The following is a 21,246-nucleotide window of genomic DNA, read 5'->3' on the forward strand; positions in this document are numbered from 1 at the left end:
ATAAAGTGATCGAAGATTACGCAGAACCCGAATTATCGATCCTATTTCGTATCACCAATTGGTTTCTTCTCCCCTTTTTCTTTTAGTGTACATGCTTAATAGCTTCACCTCTAGACTTGGTTGCATAATGATTCGTAGTTCCCGGAGGAGATCCAAAATGAGATAAAAGAATAGTTTGATATTGTTGTTAGGAACCATGGATTTTTTTGCTTCTTGATTTCTCAATGGTTTTGCATCTGTGCAGAGGACGCAATGAATCAAACTTCGCACAATCCAAATGCCTACAGATATCCGCCAGAATGTGGAGGTTACTATGGATATGGTGGACGACGTCGTTGTCCCTGACACAAAAATATATATCTATGTATGTATGTGAAGATTAAAAAATTATTTTTTTTTCATCGAATAAAAAAGAGAAAGAGAGATTTCCACTATGTTTGCTTGATGGTTTGGAAAATAAGAATAAATGTACTAAATTGATACTCGTGTATGAAAAGTAAATACTTGTGTGTATGGACAATATTGTATAAGAAATATGAGGTCGAAAGTGCATATCATGGTTTGAGCTTAAAGTGTATCATCCGCGACTAATTGCGCTCTCTCTTTGGAACAAAAAACTATGTACCTAAAGCTACTTTGGGATTAATTCCGAGCTCATCCAAAGAAGCAAAAAAACCCGATTTCTTACTGGATCGGGTACGAAGCAAGTCCGATATGGTTATTTTATTTGATTATCTTCGCCCGAATCCGAAGCCTCGATATCTGAATCGGTTCGGATCTGATGATGATGTTGGAGTCGTTATCCGATACCTCATAATAGGGTGGGAGTCTTGTGAGATCGTCGACTCTATATTCCTCTTCACCCGAATCCGAAGCCTCGATATCTGAATCGGTTCAGATCTAATGATGATGTTGGAGTCGTTATCCGATACCTCATAATAGGGTGGGAGTCTTATGAGATCGTCGACTCTATATTCCTCTTCGCCCGAATCCGAAGCCTCGATATCTGAATCGGTTCAGATCTGATGATGATGTTGGAGTTGTTATCCGATACCTCTTAATAGGGTGGGAGTCTTGTGAGATCGTCGACTCTATATTCCTCTTCGCCCGAATCCGAAGCCTCGATATCTGAATCGGTTCGGATCTGATGATGATGTTGGAGTCGTTATCCGATACCTCATAATCGGGTGGGAGTCTCGTGAGATCGTCGACTCTCTATATTCCTCTTCGCCGCCTTCCTCTCTCCCTCTCTTCTTCGCGTCATCGCCGGGCGCCTGTGGACGTCCTCTTCCTCCTTGCATCACCGGTCGTACCCCTCGGATCCGCCGTGACTCTGTTACAAGCATCCAGGTTCTTCTTCTTTATCGTCTATTTCTCCTCCCGACATTTAGAGAGGCCTTTTTGCGGACGATCAGCGTGCGTGTAACGCCCCAACCAAGGTGCGGCCAGTCCTCCTCTTCCTCTTCGTCTCTGTTGGTATCTCAATAAACCCTAGTTGCGTTTGGGATCATCGTTAGGGCGTCACAGTCGTATGATTCGCTTCCCCTTTTCTCCGATCTACGGTATGTTTATCTAGACCTAGCGAAAAGATTCATGTTATACCCAAAAAAATTGCCCTCTTTGAGGTTTTCTTAATGTCGGACAAGTAATTTCGCCTGTACAAGAAATCTCGCTCTGCTTCCCCATGGACGGCACAAGCAATTTCGCCTTAGGGTTTCTGGATCCTTTTTCTTAATCTCATAAAGAAGTATGTTCTTTATAAAACTCGTTGGACTTCGTCTTGGTCTTGCGCCGTGTCTTGGACTTCGTCTACTGCTAAAACTCGTTGTTTGAATCTCCTCCGTGTGGCTAATTTCGATTGTTTCGTGGTTACTTCTTGTTGGAATATCGTCACGCGTTCGGAAAAATGTTGACTTCCTTCCTTCCTGGAAGTTCAAGTTGCGTTGACCGGAATAGTATATATATGCATATATGTATGCCAACCATGGAACTACCAGCGTCGGAAAACAAGACACGGGTCACCATGGAACTACCAGCGTCGGAAAACAAGACACGGGTCACCATGGAGCTACCAGTTTCGGAAAAGAAGACAGAGCGCGAGCCAGAGCAGCAACCAGCATCACCACCGCCGGAGGCTGATGCCAATGGCTTCAATTTCCTTACCATCATCGCCCTCCTGTTCCTCACCGTCAATTCGGCGGACGTCGCCTACCGATCGCGCCACGATCCCCCGACGCTGGCCTTCGTGGTGTTCGCCTACTCTGACTTGATGATGCTCCTCTTTTGCCTCAAGAAGATGGAACAGCTGCCACTGGAGGGGAGGGAGCGACTCAAGTTCCCGGTTTGGGCCCTCTCGACGGCTCTCATCCTCGCGTTCTCGTGGCGGGTGGCGGAGATAATGCCTCTGGTACTGGCTGTCGTCGTCTGGCTATTGTCGGGATCCGTCGCCGTGGGTGGGTTTTATGGGCTGTTCATATATCGGGAGACGGAGGACGGTGGTGTCGTCGATCATGCTTATTCTCTTGCCAAAACCAATGAGCTCTCTCCCGAAGAGAAAGTCTAATGCTGTGCACCGGGCATTTAGTATTCTTGATCGCTCTGCTATGCAGCTTGCACTGAGCATGTAATATACTTAGTCGCTGCATTTTACATAACGATCACACTTGGAATATATAATTCAATAAAGCTATCTATGAGCTAATTACATATTTTTCTCTTAGGTCTCTTTAGTGTTGTGATTTTTATTTTTAAAAAAAATTATATTGGATCCTCATAGTTTCAAAATCATTATGATTTATTTTATTTTTAATAATGACATTTATTACTTTGATGGAATCTTTTGCACATGAGATAACTTTATGAATTAACGTAAGTGAAGGACAAAACCATTAGTATTGTCTCGTGTTGTCTTCACCAACCTCATCGCAAAGCTCGGTGCTACGAGTATCCCTAGCTTGTCAGGCCTCACCTCATGTCATTGTGGGATTATTATTATTTTTTCGTTTGATCATATTCTCATGGGTGATTATTGTATACATATAATATCTTTGTCAATGAATCGTTTGTCGTTTTTATTTGCTTGTACATATATTTGATAATAAATTTATCTTATTTTTATGTATTTTTATTTGAAAATTATAAACATGAATAATTTGTAGGACTATAGAGTGATCGAATATATATTTATATATATATAAGAGAATATAATTTTTCTTTTGGAAATTTATTGGAAAAATACATTAGAATAAAAAGTCTTAGTCAACAAAAGAGAAAATTAAAGAAGATTGACTTCAAAAGTACGCGTGAATTGAAAAGATCAAAACACGTGGAATTGGTCAACTCAAACACAAGAGTCATGTCAAGATGAAATGCAGGGTGAATCAATCTATAAGTGAATAAGAGGAGCAACCTTGAACTAATCAAAAGTTATACAAAATCAAATCATCTACCTCGCTAATCACAAAATTGTTATAAGCCCAGGGTTTGTTCTAAAGAATCAGGCTTTATTTCGTAAAAGGTCTCTCTGAACGTCGAGCAAGAAACATGCATAATAATTTAAATAGACATAAACATGATTTTTAAATCCTAAAACGATTTATCATGAATTAAAATAATAAAGAACTTATAAATCCGTGTTAAAAATTTTGTTAAACAATTTAAAATACAGAAGCAGCCTTAAAAAATTAACATTAAGTTAGATCAAACAGTATAATCAGATTTATAGTATATAGTTGGGTTGTTAAATAATTTATAACCTTATATTTCATGTATTACTTTCCATTGACACAAGTAATAAAAGAATTTTAGAAAATTTATACTGATCCTAAAATAGATTATTTATCTTTAATATTAAAATAAAAATTATTAAATTAGGAGAGGACGAAGCAACTTACCTATTTGTTGACGTCTCATGTCTTTCTATTTGGATCGAGTCGTCTCACTAACAAGTATAATCTATCCATATATATTGAAGAGGATGAGAGAATCTTAATAGGTTGGTTAGGTCTCTAATTAAAATTTTAAAATTAATATTTAATTAATCTAAATTTATTTTTTTACTAAACTTAAATGTGTTTATTTAGATTTAGAAATTCTCTTATCAAATTTAGTTAAAAAAAAAGGATAGAATATACCCTTTAAGATAAAATATTTCTATTTTTATTTAATTTTAAAATTATTCCAAATTTAAGACATTTAGGGGATTATATCCTCTCCCTTAAAAAAAAATTTTGGTCCTAAATTTGATTCTCTCTCCCAAGTGGCTTCTTGGTCAACGTTTATGAGAGACATAGTTTTGTTCCTTAAGACATGTTCCTTTTTCTTTTAATAACTTAATCGATTACTTTGAAAAGGTAAAATCATCTATTGACTCAAATATTGGTCATAAATAACATGAGATGGTTTCTAATATGTTTTCAAAGCATAAAAATATGAAACATATCATATACGCGTATGAGTGCCGGAGGCAATGCCAATCGAGGGGTTAGAGATCTATTCCTTTCCAAAATTTCAAAAGGATGAATAAATCTAGGAGTTAATTTACCCTTTTTAACAAACTTTATCACACATTTAGTGGGTGACACTTTGACATGGTTTCTATTTTTAATTATAAGTGCCTTCTCTTTTAGTCAGCATAAGTCTTTTGTAGCTAACAATAGTCTTTAATAAATATTTTTTATAATTTCAGCATTCTTTTGAATCGATTGTGATCCAAGAAGTTTTCTTTCTCCAATCTCATCCTAATAAACATGTGATATATATTTTCTCTCGTACAAAACCTCAAACGGAGCCATATAAGTAGTAGAATTATTATTATTATTATAAGTAAATTTGATCATATGAATATACTTTCCAACTACCACCAAGGTCCTAACTACCATCAAGTTTGAATTGTTCTCTTATATTGTCCATCTGTCTAAGGGAAAAAAGGTATACTAAATTTTAATTAAATCTCTAGATTTTTTTATAAATTTGCTCAAAACTTTGATGTGAACCTCATATCTCTATCAAACATAATGCTAACTAGAATTCTATACAATTGAATAATTTCTCTCGTATATAATATTACTAATCTATCTGGTGAATATCATTTATTAATAGGAAAAATATATAGATTTAATAAATCGATCAATAATCACCCAAATATATTCATAGTTATTTAATATCTTAGGCAATCTAGAAAAAAAATTCATAGTAGGTACTTTGGAGTTCAGTTTTCACTTGACACAAAATTAGTCAAATCATTTTTTATGCTTCTCCCCCAATACCTTTGTTATAGATCTTAGTATATAGTCCTCGGATGAATAGTAAATTTTGATCTATGTACCTCTTCTTTTTTTTATTAGAGTAGATCCAGTTAAAGGAATAATAGGAGGAGAGTTTGCCCCTGAGTCGTAGATCACCATATGGTTGCCTGATCAGTATAAGAGATGGGACCCAAGAGACGTGGCAATAGGACCCAAAGAGAATATTATACCCTTATTACAGAATATTTTTTCAAACCTACCCTTGTATAAAGCCCATTAATTCATTGTTACTTAGGTCAGTTATTATTTACCTATGACTCCACTTTTCACTTTGACCCTAACTTAAGCATTGAAAAGATCAAGTCAGGTACCCCAACTTGACATTAGTTTTCTTACAAGTCAGCCATCATTAAATACCTAATTTATCTCCTCAACTCTCTTTCTAGACTCTTGTACACACGACTCAAGATTGAGTCTGGTTGATAGAGGTGTTATCAGTATTTTTTTATTATTTTGATGTTAGAAAAATCATAGGAGCACCACACCACCAACTCCCATTAAGAGCATTCGAGCGAGGATGCCCCATCACTAACCCATAATACTTCCACGTAGAGAGGCCAGTAGTTGATACTCTCGATGCACAATGCCTCTACCTCTACCCAAACTCCTATGTGGTGGTTGTTTAATGACCTTTGCTTCTCACCCTTGTGGCGATGGCAAGGTCTTCCTAAACCTCACATAACTAGTTTATACATTAATAGGGATGATATAGTCAATCATTCTCATACTTTTTCAATTGGCTCAGTAGGGATGATATAGCCCCTCCCCGGTAGCCAATGAGACCCTAGACTCCCGTAAAACTTCCTTGGTCAACCCAAGCTCAAGTGGTCGTCGAGCTGCCTTGGCCCATCGATGCCCTAATCGAGGGGGTCCCTAGATCCCTAATCATCAAATTTAATAGATCGCACTATTCATAGTCGATGCTCTCTAAGTCTATGGATCAATCAACAAACTCTGAATATACTCTACATGCATTACTTCAATAAATAGACTAGTGCTCGGAGGACATGCATTGTGAGTTTCGCATGATGAAAGATAGATACAAAAGGAGTATATTCCCTTGAGCTTCCAACTCCCCAATTTGGAAGTCTTTGATGGAGGTACTAATCTGATGGAATATGTGGCAATGTTTCCCACTTAGATGGTATTCTATGGCATATCCAATGCCTTGATATACTGAGCTTTCCCCACAACCCATAGGGGAACAATCCGAGAGTGGTACACTAGCCTAAATCCCCTCTAGATGAATTCTTTTACTCAACTTGTAAAAGAGTTTAAGGAGTACTTTGTGAAGAATGTCTGCTCTCGATGCCTAACTATCGCCCCTCCTTGGCATCCGACGGGCGAAGGGCAAGCTATTGGTAAAGTTCGCCACCAGATTCACCAATGAGGCTAGAGGAGTTACGGACACTCACTTAGCAATTCTAATCCAAACATTCATGAGAGAGAATCAATAATGATGCTCAAGATACTGCAAAGAGTCAACTAATATATAGTTATTGAGGTAATAGTGGCATAGAGATACGAAGAGTCTCAAAAGCATACAAGGCTAGAGCGCACCCCCTTGCCTCGGCACCGAGGGAACCTTAGTGCAAAACGATGGATCGAGCAGGATCCTCTCAACCATGACCTGACCTCACCCATCTTAACATATTTTTTTAGACTGAAATCTTTCAACAAATCTAATAAAAAGAAATGCTCCAAAACCCTTATCCCTTGAGATCTACCCTAGGAAAAAGAGACAAATCTAAGTATTATCATTTCCACCAAGACTATGGCTATGACACGGAGGATTTCCTCAACCTTAAAGAATAGATCAAGGAGCTTATCTAGCATGGCTAAGATACTGCAAAATGTCAACTAATATATAGTTGTTAAGGTAATGATGGCATAGAGACATGAAGGGTCTCAAAAGCACACAAGGCTAGAACGCACCCCCTTGCCTCAGCAACTAGGGCATCTTAATGCAAAGCAATAGATCGAGTGGGATTCTCTTGACCACGAGCTGACCTTACCCATCTTAATATATCCTCTTAGACTGAAGTCTTTCAACAAATCTAAGAAAAAGAAATGCTCCAAAACCTTTATCCCCTCAGATCTACCATAGGAAAAAGAGACAAATCTAAGTATTATCATTTCCACCAAGACTATGGTTATGACACGGAAGATTTTCTCAACCTTAAGGAGTAGATCGAGAAGCTTATCTAGCATGGCCACCTTGGTCGATTTTTCCAAAGAAGAGAGCCCTCCCTAGAGCCCGAGAGACCCATTGAAAGGCATAACAATGTGATAGTCGGTGGGCCCACCTTGGGAGGAGATAACTTATGGGGGTCGAAGAGCCTAGGCCTAAGCTACGATCGAGAAACATTGACAGATGGAGAGTAACCCAGAATAATCTTCAACGAAGAGGAGGTGGAGCACCTCAACCCTAATCATGATAATTCTTTGGTCATCTTTATCATGATGATTAATGTTATAGTCAAGAGGGATATGATTGACACAGGTAGTTTGGCCAACATCCTCTACTTTGACATATTTCAAAAATTGATCAACTGGTAGATGCCACCTCGGGCCATGAGTTACGAATGTTCATGGATGACGTTTTGGGATACAATAGAAAACGAATTGCTCTTGAAGATATTGCCACTAAATCATATCCTTAGTTATGCCACTAAGTCATACACTTCAAGATATATCATTCATCTCAAATAGATAAACATATTGATATTAAGTCATGCCCTTTAGTATCAAGAATGCAAATAAGACATACCAAAGAATGGTTAATAAGATGTTCAAGGATCAAATAAGGAGGAACATCAAGGTTTATGTTGGATAACATAATTGTCAGAAGTAAAATGACCAGCATGCACCTAACTAACCAACCCAAGACGTTCTAGATACTAAAATAGTTCAACATGTGTCTCAATCTCACAAACTATATGAACTTGAAAAAATTCCTTGGGTAAATCATGCATAACCAAGGAATTAATGCTAATATAGAGAAAGCTTAATCAATCATGGAGATGTGACCTCCTAAGTCGATTAGAGAGGTCCAATAGGTAGGTTGATGGCTATGAACAATTTCCTATCTCGGGGACAAATGTCTCCTCTTTTTTTTTAACGCTAAAAAGTTTGAATGAATTCATATGGACAAAGAAATGCTAAATGATCTAGATCCCAATGAATTATTTAATCGAGTTACCATAACTCATGTTCCTAGATCCCAATAAATCATTGAGCCTATACTTTATTATAATTGAGCTCATCATTAGTTTGATCCTCATTCCGGACGGAATGCATAGGTCAATTTATTATGTCAGTAGTATACTTATCAAAATTGAATTGTGATATTCTCGATCGATAGATTAGCATTCGCATTGGTGTTGGTGAAAAAAAAAAACTATATTTTCAATAGTAGCAAATACTAGATTCACCTACAAAGGTATAAAATCTAGGAGGAAGTCAACAATACCTGAGTTTCATTATCAAGTATATGACTTTCTTATAGTTTATATTGTTAAACGTTGGTTTCTTGTTAATTTATAATATATCCTCAATCACGAGAGAGAGAGAGAATCCATGATGAACTATGATATATAGTATCTTCTTTATTTAAACCGAGTAGTGTTATAAGTAATGCCTTGATTTAGAAAAAATGGAAGGAGATTTTGATTTATCAAAAAAGATTGGATGAATGTTCTATATGTAATTTATAGACCTATTAAGTTAAAGAATAAATTATCTTATCAAATAGGATCAATTGTACTATCACATAGGATCCTAACATTAGGAAACATTTTTTTTCCTCTTCTATGATAGAATTTAAGTAAAGCTCCAGTAATTATTTTTGCAATGGACTTTCTATATTTTTTATAATTCATTGTCCTAAATTAAGTTTGTTCTTCATTTCAAGTGTAACCAAATCCTTTTTTGTAAGCTGAGACAAAAAAATGTTTCTCGCTGAAAATTAGCTGTTCTCATGAAAACATTTCCATCGCTAATCGTTAAGCTTCTCTCGTTCTTGTCGAGATTGTTACCAAACCAAACAAATGGAAGCCTGTTTCTTGGTCAAACTTTGCACAGAAGTTGACTTAAGATGTTTGAGTCAAATCATTTAAGACTTGGCTTCACAAACGAGTCAAATCAATAGAGACAGCACCACAAACGTGCGCGCTGTGCGACGCAGCATTCAGCGATTGGCGTCGAGCAGTCGAGGTTTTGAGGAAGGGTTTGGTTGGGAACGAAGAGTGGAGCGATCTTTCCGCGTCACCTCCCATTCTGCTCCCTTCGGATTAGCTCTGCCCACGGAAGAGGAGGAGGAGGAAGAAGGAATTGGAATGTCTATCCATTTCTTCCTTATCTTGCCTTGATCTTTTCCCACCCTGCAGCCAGCTAAGGATCTAGAAAATGGGCAGCAGATGGTGGCTATCCAAAGGCGCCGCCTTTTTTCTCCCCCGCATGCGCATTGCCCTCGTCTTCTTTACGGGAGGAAAGTTCGATCAGCTTTTATTTGGCTGCCCTGTTCGTGACCGGTGCTTGTCTGTGGATGCGGCGGCGGAGGCTGCGGGTTCTTCTTCCCGGAGGAGTCGGCTTTTGGGTTGCATTGGTAGAGAGGACGGCGGAGACGAAGTGGCAGCGGGATGGAGTTGGTGGTAAGAGGCAGGCGGGACGTGAGTCCCCTCTTTATCAAGCTCGGCGTCACTGTTGCCCTCTCGTTCGCCGGCTTCGTCCTCGTCCAGCTCCGCTCTCGTGCACGTGCTCGCCGCCCCTCTCCCATGGCTTCCCGTCCTCGTTTTTCTTCAGGTTCTTCGTCCGCCCATTCCCCGTCTCGTCAAAACTCGATCTTTATCTCTTTTGGATCTAAAAGACGCGATGACTCTTTGAGGTTAAGAATCAAATATGGTCTTTACCTTTATCCGGTGGTGATTTCCATCTGTCTTTGCTGATGTCAGGTGCCGAGTCTCAAGCCATTGCCAGTTCTAGCGTTGGCCTCAAAGACGAGCTTCGTATTCCAAAAAGCGTAAGATTTAAGACCTGTTGCGATCAGAGCTCGTCCGCGATTCGTCTCTATTTTGCTAATCGTCCGTTTCTTTACTGAAGGAAGACTCTTTGGCCAAGATCGTCAATGCCACTTCTAGAATCACCATCAGAACTACAACCACTACGACCACCGTCCTGTTGTCCCCGACCAGTAAGAGCTCCGGCGACGGTGAGGGCTTTCTCTTGTCGGAATTCAACGATATCGTTATGAAAGAATTCAGAGCAACCGGGAAGGACCCGGAAATTGCCGCCAACACCTCCGCGCCTAACAAGTTGGAGATCAAAGAGCACAACGCAATGGAGCAAGAGATAGCAAACCTTAGGAAATTGGTTTGGTCCCTCCAGGAGAATGAGAGGAGCCTTGAGCTCCAGCTGCTGGAGCATTACGGGATGCAAGAGCAAGAGGCCGCCGTGAGAGAGCTTGAGAGCCAACTAAAGATCAACTTGGTAGAGGCTAAGCTGTACTCCTTAAAGATCGAGTCTTTACAGGCCGACAACCGGAGACTCCAAGATCAGCTGATGGAGTACTCGAGGGCGATGAATGAGCTTGAGGCTGGAAGAGCAACGATCAAGATCCTGAAGAAGAAGCTGAAATCGGATGGAGAGCAGGCAAAGGAAATAATAGTTTCCCTTCATCAAAGGATCAGCGTCTTGCAGTGTCAAGAGCAGAAGGAAGCGAAAGACAAGAGGCTGAAGGAGTTGGAAGATGAGGCTGTCGAGCTCAAAACGATCAACTCGAGGCTAGCAGAGGAGAACTCGGATTTGGTGAGACAGTTGGAGGCATCACAAGCTTCGGCATCGGTCGCACTTGAGAGTTCAAAGGTAGCACCCGATTTGATTGTTTCATTGATTCTTGTTTCTTCGTGGTTCATGAACCAATTTCCACTCCGTTGCAGGCAGATGCATCGGAGGAAGCCAACTGTTTGAGGGAATCGAACGCGAAATTGATGGAAGACATCGAACAGCTCAAAACAGATCGGTGCACCGACGTCGAACAACTTGTGTATCTTAAATGGGTCAACGCTTGCCTCAGGTATGAGCTGAGGAACTATCAGCCGCCGCCGGGGAAGACAGTCGCAAGAGATCTCAGCAAGAATCTGAGTCCCCGGTCGGAGGAGAAGGCGAAGCAGCTCATACTGGAGTACGCCAACTCGGGTGCCGATGCGAAGAGCTTAAGCTCCATGGACTTCGACTCGGAGTATTCGTACTCATCGCAAGCATCCACTGGGGAACCTGAAGACGCTTCCCCCGACGTCTCCTCCTCGACAAGACAGAGAAATCAGAAAAAGATGAAGTTTCTCAGTAAACTCAAGAAGCTAGTGCTGGGGAAAGACACCGGTAGCCACAAACCTCCGGCTGCTGACAGAATTCCAAGAACTCCAACAAGCGGCAGCAGTTCCGGGAGGAGGGCATCCGTCTTCACCTGTTCGATCGATGACATGATAGGAAGAGAATCATATGGTAGCTTCTCGTCGAGCATAACGGGGGAAGCCAACCCAGCCAATCAATCAGGCAGGATCGATGCCGGAGCCGACGAACGATGCCACAACGACGATGCTTGGTCGCAGGCTTCCTCCAGGTCATCCTTTATTATCCAAAGACTTGACCTTGAAGAAGCAGGGAAGGAGAAGGAAGAGGTTGGAACACCCTACAGATATGAGAAAATGGTCTCTCGAGAGGATACCGCGAGGGACTTTGAAGGAGGTGACACTCCTGAGAAGGCTGAGATCAAGAAGCTTGCAGTGGCTCTGAAGAGAGCAAGAGGGATGTCCAAGTTGAACAGGAGGTCAGCGTCCTTTAGCAATTGACCCCAACGTCCGCGGACAGAGCACAGTAGTTGACTAAGTTTGCACAACTAGTCCTCTATTTTCACTGCGTCGAACGGGTGGTCGGCATCATGCAATGCTTGTGATTTGCCACTGTTTCAACCATGAATACTAGTCATGTCAGTATAAGGGTGGCATTCAGACATTCCAACCACTATTTTTGTCACCTGTTTCATAGCATATCAGTGCATGGCTCTGTGTGTGCTTGGATTGTGCTTCTTTTAAGCTTCTGCTCATTGATTTTTGTTCATGCAATGAATACAAGTTCTCTAGTTCAGTGTTCGACTGAATGTCTACTCTCTCATCCATACTGACAAACGAGAGTTATTGTAGCTCAATATTAATTTGTAGTTTGTGCAGCAAATTACTTCCAAATCCATGAGTCATTGTAGTGAGAACCAGTTCTTCAGGAGAAAGAAAGATGTGATATCATACCAAGACACCATTAGGTTTCCTCAAGAACAAGCATAGTCCTTTAGAATTCCCTAAGAGCTTGTTTCTTCCACAAGCTTATCACTGGGCAAACACATACGTAAATAGCATTCACACCATCACAAATATACACTTCATTGATGCATAAGAGCTCAACTGCGAATAAGGCCACATGATAAAGCCATCAACAGTATCGCTGCATCTCTCTCTTCTTGCGGGAAGACTTTCTTGATTGCAGAGCTCCTGTTCGAGCTTAGTTTAGCTTCACTAAAGCAAAGCTTCGTCGCAGTCATACTGCTGGCAGTGTCAACCTTGCACCGTTTCTTGAAGGGGAGAGTTCGATCGACATCTAATTCCTTCTCTTTTTGCACTTGAGATGGAGCATCAGCCGGGACTAGTCCGCCGTTTAGAGCCGCTGCTGCCATCGCTCGCCTCGCCTTCCTTTGTCGAATTCCACACGCATTACAGAGCGACTGCACCACAGAGAGGGGTGCTATTAACTGAAGAGAGAGAGAGAGAGAGAGATCTATAGATGGCCGTTTAGTAGATTAAGAGGTGCTCACCTTGGGGCCACGAGGTCCACTCCTCCACAGAGGAGTCTTGGTTGTGTTGCAATCGCTGCAGACTCTGATGATGCCACCGGGAGAGCTGCTACTTCCATAGTATGTACTAAACTCAGAAACTAGCCTGTTTCCTCTCGGTTCGCTTACTACGATGTGAGTCGAATTCATCGTCTTCCTCACAAAGCACATCTTAGGCGACATCCATTTACCAGGCCTCGCCGGTTCTTCTTCTTCTGTAATGCCATCGCTGGGGTCAGCAGGACGTTGTGTCATGTACTCATCGCTCGATCCAGCTATTTGGAACTCTTCCTCGGGCTACAACAAGAAAGGAAACGCGGTGTTGTGATCGTAAGCCATCAAAGATCACAAGGTCACGAGGTGTACTTGTGGTGCAAAAGCACCTTACCTCTTGCTGTGGCTGATGGAGGTGATGGCCGATGCAGTAGTAACCTCCTCTTTCATCGTGGCGGACACCGAAGAGATGGGGACATGAGAAGGAAGAAGAAGGATTTGCTAGTGTGTAGAGAGGGAGGTGACCTCCCTCTTCTATAGGGATAACACATACTTGGTTCAAGTCCAAGGGAGACATGGTGAGAAAGGAAGGAGGGCAAACAAGCGTAGCTGGGCACTGATTTGTACCACAAGTGAGATGGAGATTAATAGACAAGGCAGAGTGCAATGGTCACATACAAACAAATGAGCCACCATAACTAAAAAGGATTGAGAAGGGGAAAAACTTCCATTAATGAGGTAAACGAGAACAACGAAAGCTGAAAGGCATTCCAAGATGCTGCAAATAGTGTCTGCTAAATCCCACGGGAAAAAGAAAGATATATCTTTCCTTGCCAGCAACTAATCAGAGATGTAAGATACGAATAGAGCTCTCCGTATGGCATCTCTCGCTATTTGCCAACAGGCATTTATTGAGAGGGCAGGCAAAGGGTCAGGAATAGCCTCCTGACCAAACTTGGCTCATCTTCTCTGGATTTGCCTTTCTGCAGCGAAAAGTAGAACAGTGGTCTTAGCAGCTCTCTATCTTTTGCTGTCTGCTGTGTTAGAGCTGTGGCTAAAGATCTCTCTTCTTCGGCTCCAAATGCTATACCACTCGTCACATGTTTTGGAGGAAGAGTTACCACTCTCTGGATTTGCCTTTCTGCAGCGAAAAGAGGAACAGTGGTCTTATGTCTCTATCTTTTGCTGTCTGCTGTGGATAAAGATCTCTCTTCTTCGGCTCCAAATGCTATACCACTCGTCACATGTTTTAGAGGAAGAGTTACCACTCTCGAACACGCAACTGTTGGGAGACATAAGTATGTAGTTGAAATGGACTAATGAACCTATACCTGCTTCATGTTCATAGAACTCACCTCTGGATAATGTTTCCTTGCTGTGGGAAGCTGCTGCAATCAATTTGTATGACAGAGGGAGTGGATACGTAAAAGAAATGTCCCTCATTCTTGATCTACATGAGGTATAAGGCGCAATGATTAATAGAGTAAGTCCAACAGGTGTACCTTTCATATATATGGGTGTCCCCATATCCATGGGTGATGGTTCCCAGCTACAAGACACTGCATACCATGCTAGACTCTCTCTCTCTCTCTCTCTCTCTCTCTCTCGTGATTGTTTGAGGATATACTACCAACATGTCGCAGTGTAAACCACAGGAAAGTCATATACTTGAGAATGGAACTCAACTATGTCATTGGTCTCTCTCTCCTCTCAATTATAATGGTTATAGATCATGGTATTAACCTCAGCTCATGGCATCTAGTGATTGCTTCGGTCCATCCACCTTTGAGCTCTTAAATGCAACTGAAACCTTGTGCTCAGTTTCTCCAGGACGATGGTGGTCACTGCATCATTATTTGTGTTCGACTGATGTCTACAGATGATGGGAATTGATTGGCAGAAGATCCATCATGCATCGATGCTACAGTACTCTGTGTAGCTTCATTAAGCTTCCAGCATATACAGAGGATGCAATATGTCAGAAGATTCGTCACCCTGAATCCAGCAGGAGACAACGTTCAGATGAATTTATTATAAGTGAAAGCTTCACACCACAGTACATAAATCAATTTCATGAAGCGAGTCTCTGTCGCAGATGGTGATAGGAGTCCTGAACAAAGGAGGAAGTCATTCAGAAGATAACATAGAATGCAGCATATAAATAATATATATGATGATGATGATGAAGAATCAAATATGTCCTGATTCTTTCCTAGTATCAGTACAATTTTCAAGTATTTATGGATTATTTCTGATTATTATCTCAAAAATAGATCCTGATGGATTAGAATACCTCCATTATTTCAACTGAAGCTTTCTTTTGTTTAGGATTAATTAAAGGATCAATGTAGTTAAATCACAGAAAAACAATTTTACAATTGTATTTTGTTAATGATTTGAGTAAGCATGTAATTATAAATGTAATTTGGCCGAAACAAGGACAAAATGAGGGATAAATCCCAAATATTCTTAATATTTTCTAATAAAGCGACGAAATTGCCCTTCCGGCCGTGATGCATTAAGATTCCCGTTTTTCCAGAAGACTTCAAGATTCACGCTTCAACTTCTCCGTGCGACTACGACTATGTGTTAGTGACCGAATTGCCACCGCATCCCTCCGCACCCCTTTCATCCCATTGCATCGACGACGACAACGACGTCATCAAGAAAACGGAGGAAACCGCCTCCTCCCACCACATTCTCCTCCTCCTCCTCTCTGCCGGCCCCGGCGGATCGGTACCGTCTTACGCTGGGGCCGCTCGAGGAATCCCTCCATACCTTCCGACCCAAGAACCTCGACGCCAGGGGAGGTTGGCAGTGGCGGCTGCACGGAGTCGAGGCCCGCGGTGCTCGTAGTCGTTGGCGTCCTCGATGGGGTTCTCCTTCGCTCCGATCGCGGGGCTACGCTCCGGAGTGCCTGGTTCCCGTCCGATCCCGACTTCTTGTCGCGGTGAGATCCGTTCTCTTCCCTTTCTTATTATGGGTTTCCTCCCTACTCACGTTTTCGAGTTCGCGATCTTGAATCTTGATTTATTGGGAACAAAAACAACAACAAGAAGTCGTAATTTCCCAACAATTTGTGTTCGCTTACATGGCTCTTTCCCAACAAGAAAGAGAGTAATTAAGGTGTTCTAATCGGTGAAATGTTAACTTACGAGTTTAAACCTAATAGGAGCTGCCAACCCTTGCCTGTAAGTATGAGCATAGAACAGATCTTGATTTCAAGATGGTCATTGCATGAGACATGGTAGCAACTGCTTTTTGTTTATGATTCTTCTAATGTCGGATGCAAGAAATGATAAAATAATTACTGACTAGTAATTTCTTCCAACCCTTTGCATACGCAAATAAGGAATCAGAACGGATTCTGATTCGGGAATAGTTCTTGCATGGTCATCAGAATGAAACTCTCTTTCAACAAGAAATGCCATTAATGTTCACACTCAGACATGTTTTCTTCAACTAAGCGGCTATCGGTTAATGAATACCATTTGGTAGACATATCTAAATCACTTGCTTGATGAGAACTCACTGTTTGATATATGATAAGGGCATAATGTGAAATATGCTACAAGAGAGAAACTAGTATTTGAAATGAGATGTCATACTGACAAAGGATATTTCCGATGGGGAAAGTGAATACTTCCTAAGTAAGTCGTTTATAGTTTCATGCATATGTTATAAATAGGTTTTTCCCCCTTGTATATAGAAATTAAATTCTTTATGATGATGTTTATTTATTGTAAAGCTTTGCCATGATTAACATATATGATTGATTTTATAGAGCAAAACTGCTATAAAATCACCTAAATTGCTTCCATCAGTATGATATAGGATGCAAGCACGAGTTTCAACTAAGAAAGATATTTGGTAGATGATGCAGCACCTTGTAATTGGCTATGAATTTGATATCATCCCTTTAATTTGATGTGAATGTCTTGATCCAGGGAAACTTAATTTAGAGAAGGATTTATACAAAAAATATCTAGAAGGCTAGTGTGTTAATAAATGTCCTATCAATTATATGCTTAGCCCGTGCAACCAAGGAGACAGCGTTCAAATCATCTATGCTTGAAAAGAGTTCAGTTTGGAGGGTACTCTGATTCATTTTAGATAGATCTCTCTATCTCAAGGATACATATAAGCCAAAGAGTCATTGGAACTCAGAACCCTAGAGCAATTTCGTACTTTTCCCATTTAAATAAAGTTCAGAGTTGTTTGCTAGGCAATTTATGGGTTCTAATAATTTTGTATGACAAAGTATGGGTTTGCCTATTTTAATTCGATCAAGAAATTGATTGTCTAATTTGTTCTTATTGTTAGCTTGGGAGCTTAAATAAATCTCAACATCATCAAAGTAATATTTCCCAGTGGTATCGAGATTATAATGAACAGTAATATACTTCACTATGCATAGCTCAAGTGACCAAAAAATTTACCGCAAGGAAAAATGTGGAATTTGCTTTACTTCCTCTTGTGTGTTAATACATGTTGTTTTGCATTTGCACAAATACTGAACAAATATGTAAAACCTTGTTAGAGGAGAGTGGGAGTGGAACTCAATGGAAATAATCAAGTGGAACTTCACATTTCAATATTTTATGTGAAAAACTCAAGGTACTTAAAGTACTTTAGCATTACATATGAGGTAATCTGAACCAAATAAATAAGTCTGAGTGTTTCTTTACTTTCTTATAGTAGTTGCATTTTAGTAACACCTATGTTCATATAATATGGCCGACATGTCTCACATTAAATTGACAATTTTGACATAGTCGGTAGAGTTTGATTTGTAGCTTTCTTGTTTCTTCTAGAAAATTGATCCATTCAAGTGTTTGTTTGGTATCTCCACAATACCACATGTATTATGCCTTGGAATTCTTCTATATCTTTTTTGCTTGTTCTTTTTTCTCATCCTTTTTGTTGGAGGTCTTTGCATTTTTGAAAGTAGATAAAGTTGTAACTACTGTAAATTGCCAATCTCAAGCTTGAATGTTATAGTAGGCCGCTAACAGCCAGTAAAATTTCATCAAAATTCATTAGTATGGATCTAAATTGTTTTTACTATAGGAATGTTATCTAGAAGTGACACAAGGCAATTTTACCACATGGGTGTCTCTAAATGCAAAAAAATGGACCAGGAGATTGGTTGGAAGGTCATATTAATATCCAGATATGATGCAAAACAGGAAAGGATTTTCCCATTGTTTTATATTGGTGCAGGTAAAGTAGTTGGTTCAAAACATAAAATTCGACTAACAATATGGTATATAAGAAAATTTCAGGAAAGGTTAGGATTGGTATTAGATGATAATAAGAAAATTTAACATAATATGTCTATAATAGGCTAATTGGGTTGAAAAAAAATATAAGGGGATTGATATTATTAAATATAAAATTTGATCTATTAATAGTTAAATATATAATTGGTGTAGGTATTATTGTAGAGAAGGATCTTGAGGATAAATGGATACCATTGTGGAGGTAAAGAAAGTTGGGGATAGAATTATAGCATTAAAATTTGCATTAGAATAAGATATTTTAAACGTAAATAAGTACTTATGCACCTAAGATTGAACTATATGATTACACCAAACGAAAATTCTGAGAAAATTTTAAATAAAATATTTTAAGGGATACTTTTAATTTGAAAATTAATCATTGAGGTATATTTGAATGATCATATAGGAATACCATGGTGAATATAAATAAGTGGATGACGCCTATAGATAGGAGAGGAACAAAGAGGGGGTGGATTGATATTAGATTATGCATATCTTATGATCTCATAATAATTAATATTCACTTCAAGGAGAGAGGAGCATTTGATTGCTGACAAGGGTGGATGTAATCAGTCAAGTAGACTTTTCTTTTCACGAAATTGATAAAATTACTTGTAACATGTATAAAATTAGATTTGCTAAAAAAAGATGGGTGAATCAATGTAGATTGTTGGTTTTAAATATTTGTATTAGATAAGAAAAGAGAGAAGAAATATAGTAGTTTTTATAGAATGAGATGGTGAAATTTTTAAGCAAACAGTGTAAAGGCTTTTAAAGTAAGATGTAAAAGAAGTGTTGGATGGAAAAATAGGAGGTTTGGCATCAGGTAGAATAATATTAATACAATGTGGACTTCGGTTGGAACTATGATGGGGAGAGTAACAATGGATTTCCTTGTACAATGTAAAGGGGTACAAATACAATCTCAGAGAGAGTTGATGGTGATGTGAGAAATCTCAAATGACAATCACTACTATAGATCATGCCTATAAAGATTGAAAAAAATATATAAATATAAGAAATTTTGTGAATATTTGTAATAGCTAGATATAACGCTCGGTGGAAAGCTCAAAATTTTAATTTTAAAATATAAGGCTTATGGTAGTTTTTTATGATAAGCTAGGTTGTTAGGCTAGTCATACTTTGTGAGTTTTAAATGCTGGATGGTTAAAAAACATGTACCAAAAAATTGTATATTTGAAATGAGGATTGCTGAGGTATTACTTCAAAAAATATATAGAAAAAGAAATGTTCTAGTACCAGTGAATATGTTCAAAGGCAATCTATGATTATGATGGTTTGGTGAGATGAGTCATTTAGTACTAGTGATGATATAACAACTAGCAAGACATATAAGAACATTTTAATAGTAATAAAAAGTATTAATACTCTTGATTGAATTAGAGATATTATGTTATGCAAATCTCACTGATAGGCAAAATCCATGTCTGACTTCAAATAATTAGAACATTACGGCTTGTGGTTGTAGTAATATTATGACAATTGTTCACAATGGTTGGAAGATGCAAGGACATTTTCTGTTGGACCTGAGGAGTCAGTTTTGTTCTCCTTGAAGGTTAATTAGATTTTTTTTTTACTTGAAGGTTGTTGTGTACGCATCCATACACATGATAGCAAATAATTGTTTAAAAAGGTTAACCTACTACTTCCTCCTCTTTTTCTTCTTCCAAATTAAGGTAGATTAGGTTTCTGTTTACAGCAGGCCACTACAGTGAAGTGGCTCAACCCCAAGTCTTCACTTTCTCATGGCTGCTCATCTCCATGTGAATATCTGTGTCTATGTAGAAAGTAAACCAAGAGTAAGCATCACGTCATCACACCGTAAAGGCAATTCTACTATGGCCATGGGTTCATTCCCCATGGTAGTTTTCTGAAAGAGGAAGGAGGAAGAACATTATATTAGAATGCCAGCTTTGCTGCTTCTTATGGCTACGATACGATACAATGAATGCTTTGAAGATATGATTCCTGTGGCAAAGGGGATGTCGGCATTGGATTTAGATTGCAATCAGCAAAAAGTGCAGTGCTACTTGTACATCTCCTTGGGCACCACTCTGCCTCCTCTTCCATTTTCATTTCTATGTAGCATCGCACTGAGGGCTTACATGGGTCTTGGGATGCGCTGATATGATGATCCTTTTGGACATCAAGGCAAAGGATGAGATGAATCTATAGGTTGGTGAGATCTTAGGCATGCTTCTGAATATTGTCCGCCTATGCTTTGTAACGTTTGAACATCTCCCAAAGAAATCAAACAAGAATAAGAAAAGAAAACCAACAAAAATAATACCAAAAAGTCATGCTTTAGTAGTACGAACCTAAACCAATAACAAAAATCTCATGCGAGCCTACTACAATCCCTTTGGTTACCAAACCATAAAATCACGTCTCTACTGTCATTACAAGTCTATTAACCAAGTCTCAGCACCGCTCATATTCAACAATGCATGACCAAGTTACCAAGAATTAAACGTAGACTCCAGTAGCAAGGAGCAAGAATAAAGATCCGAAACCCTGCAGCAGACGAGGACCCGTGATCAGTTGAATCATTCTCACCAGTTAATAATTGAAAGAAGAAAGACCATCTGTTCTTTTAAATTTACCAAGAAAGTGGATGCCACAGCAGCAATCACAACCTCCTTTGCTAGGCTGCGGTTCCTAGTGGATGAAGTAGCTTCATAGCTGAAATGTGCCATGTATAATTAGCAAGAGAGAATGAAGTTCCCAACCAAAATATACTAGTACTGTATGTCACAGATAATCC

At 39.5% G+C, this 21,246-nt stretch overlaps 2 protein-coding genes and 2 long non-coding RNA genes across 4 annotated transcripts; 3 read left to right on the top strand and 1 right to left on the bottom strand.

The window, feature by feature from the left end:
* Nucleotides 1-1,031: 1,031 nt before the first annotated feature.
* Nucleotides 1,032-2,708, top strand: LOC103982304 (uncharacterized). Its single transcript, XR_010512864.1, has 2 exons — nucleotides 1,032-1,439; nucleotides 1,933-2,708. It is a non-coding gene; the product is annotated as an uncharacterized LOC103982304 (long non-coding RNA).
* Nucleotides 2,709-9,721: 7,013 nt separating this feature from the next.
* LOC135672671 (protein CHUP1, chloroplastic-like) lies at nucleotides 9,722-12,266 on the top strand. Its single transcript, XM_065181171.1, has 4 exons — nucleotides 9,722-10,116; nucleotides 10,284-10,326; nucleotides 10,407-11,168; nucleotides 11,243-12,266. The coding sequence occupies exons 1-4, from the start codon at nucleotides 9,947-9,949 to the stop codon at nucleotides 12,152-12,154; spliced, it is 1,887 nt and encodes a 628-aa protein (XP_065037243.1). The 5' UTR covers nucleotides 9,722-9,946; the 3' UTR covers nucleotides 12,155-12,266.
* A 328-nt stretch (nucleotides 12,267-12,594) lies between these two features.
* LOC103983326 (protein CYTOKININ-RESPONSIVE GATA TRANSCRIPTION FACTOR 1-like) lies at nucleotides 12,595-14,261 on the bottom strand. Its single transcript, XM_009400549.3, has 3 exons — nucleotides 13,574-14,261; nucleotides 13,168-13,482; nucleotides 12,595-13,077 (listed from the first exon to the last, which is right to left on the bottom strand). Exons 1-3 carry the CDS (start codon nucleotides 13,754-13,756, stop codon nucleotides 12,757-12,759), a joined length of 819 nt encoding a protein of 272 aa, XP_009398824.3. The 5' UTR covers nucleotides 13,757-14,261; the 3' UTR covers nucleotides 12,595-12,756.
* A 1,526-nt stretch (nucleotides 14,262-15,787) lies between these two features.
* Nucleotides 15,788-20,137, top strand: LOC135671837 (uncharacterized). The gene is made up of 2 exons (XR_010512865.1): nucleotides 15,788-16,129; nucleotides 17,127-20,137. It is a non-coding gene; the product is annotated as an uncharacterized LOC135671837 (long non-coding RNA).
* Nucleotides 20,138-21,246: the final 1,109 nt, after the last annotated feature.

This window comes from Musa acuminata, chromosome BXJ1-4 (assembly GCF_036884655.1).
Source record: "Musa acuminata AAA Group cultivar baxijiao chromosome BXJ1-4, Cavendish_Baxijiao_AAA, whole genome shotgun sequence".
NCBI classification, from domain to species: domain Eukaryota; kingdom Viridiplantae; phylum Streptophyta; class Magnoliopsida; order Zingiberales; family Musaceae; genus Musa; species Musa acuminata.

Bases quoted from the DNA above. Each gene is read 5' to 3' on its own strand.
- LOC135672671 (XM_065181171.1), top strand. From the start codon at position 9,947: ATGGAGTTGGTGGTAAGAGGCAGGCGGGACGTGAGTCCCCTCTTTATC. The intron at 10,117-10,283 runs GTCCGCCCATTC...AGCCATTGCCAG, and splicing joins CGTTTTTCTTCAGGTTCTTC to TTCTAGCGTTGGCCTCAAAG. The intron at 11,169-11,242 runs GTAGCACCCGAT...ACTCCGTTGCAG, and splicing joins TCGCACTTGAGAGTTCAAAG to GCAGATGCATCGGAGGAAGC.
- LOC103983326 (XM_009400549.3), bottom strand. From the start codon at position 13,756: ATGTCTCCCTTGGACTTGAACCAAGTATGTGTTATCCCTATAGAAGAG. The intron at 13,483-13,573 runs GTAAGGTGCTTT...TTCTTGTTGTAG, and splicing joins TCCATCAGCCACAGCAAGAG to CCCGAGGAAGAGTTCCAAAT. The intron at 13,078-13,167 runs GTGAGCACCTCT...TCTGTGGTGCAG, and splicing joins GTGGACCTCGTGGCCCCAAG to TCGCTCTGTAATGCGTGTGG.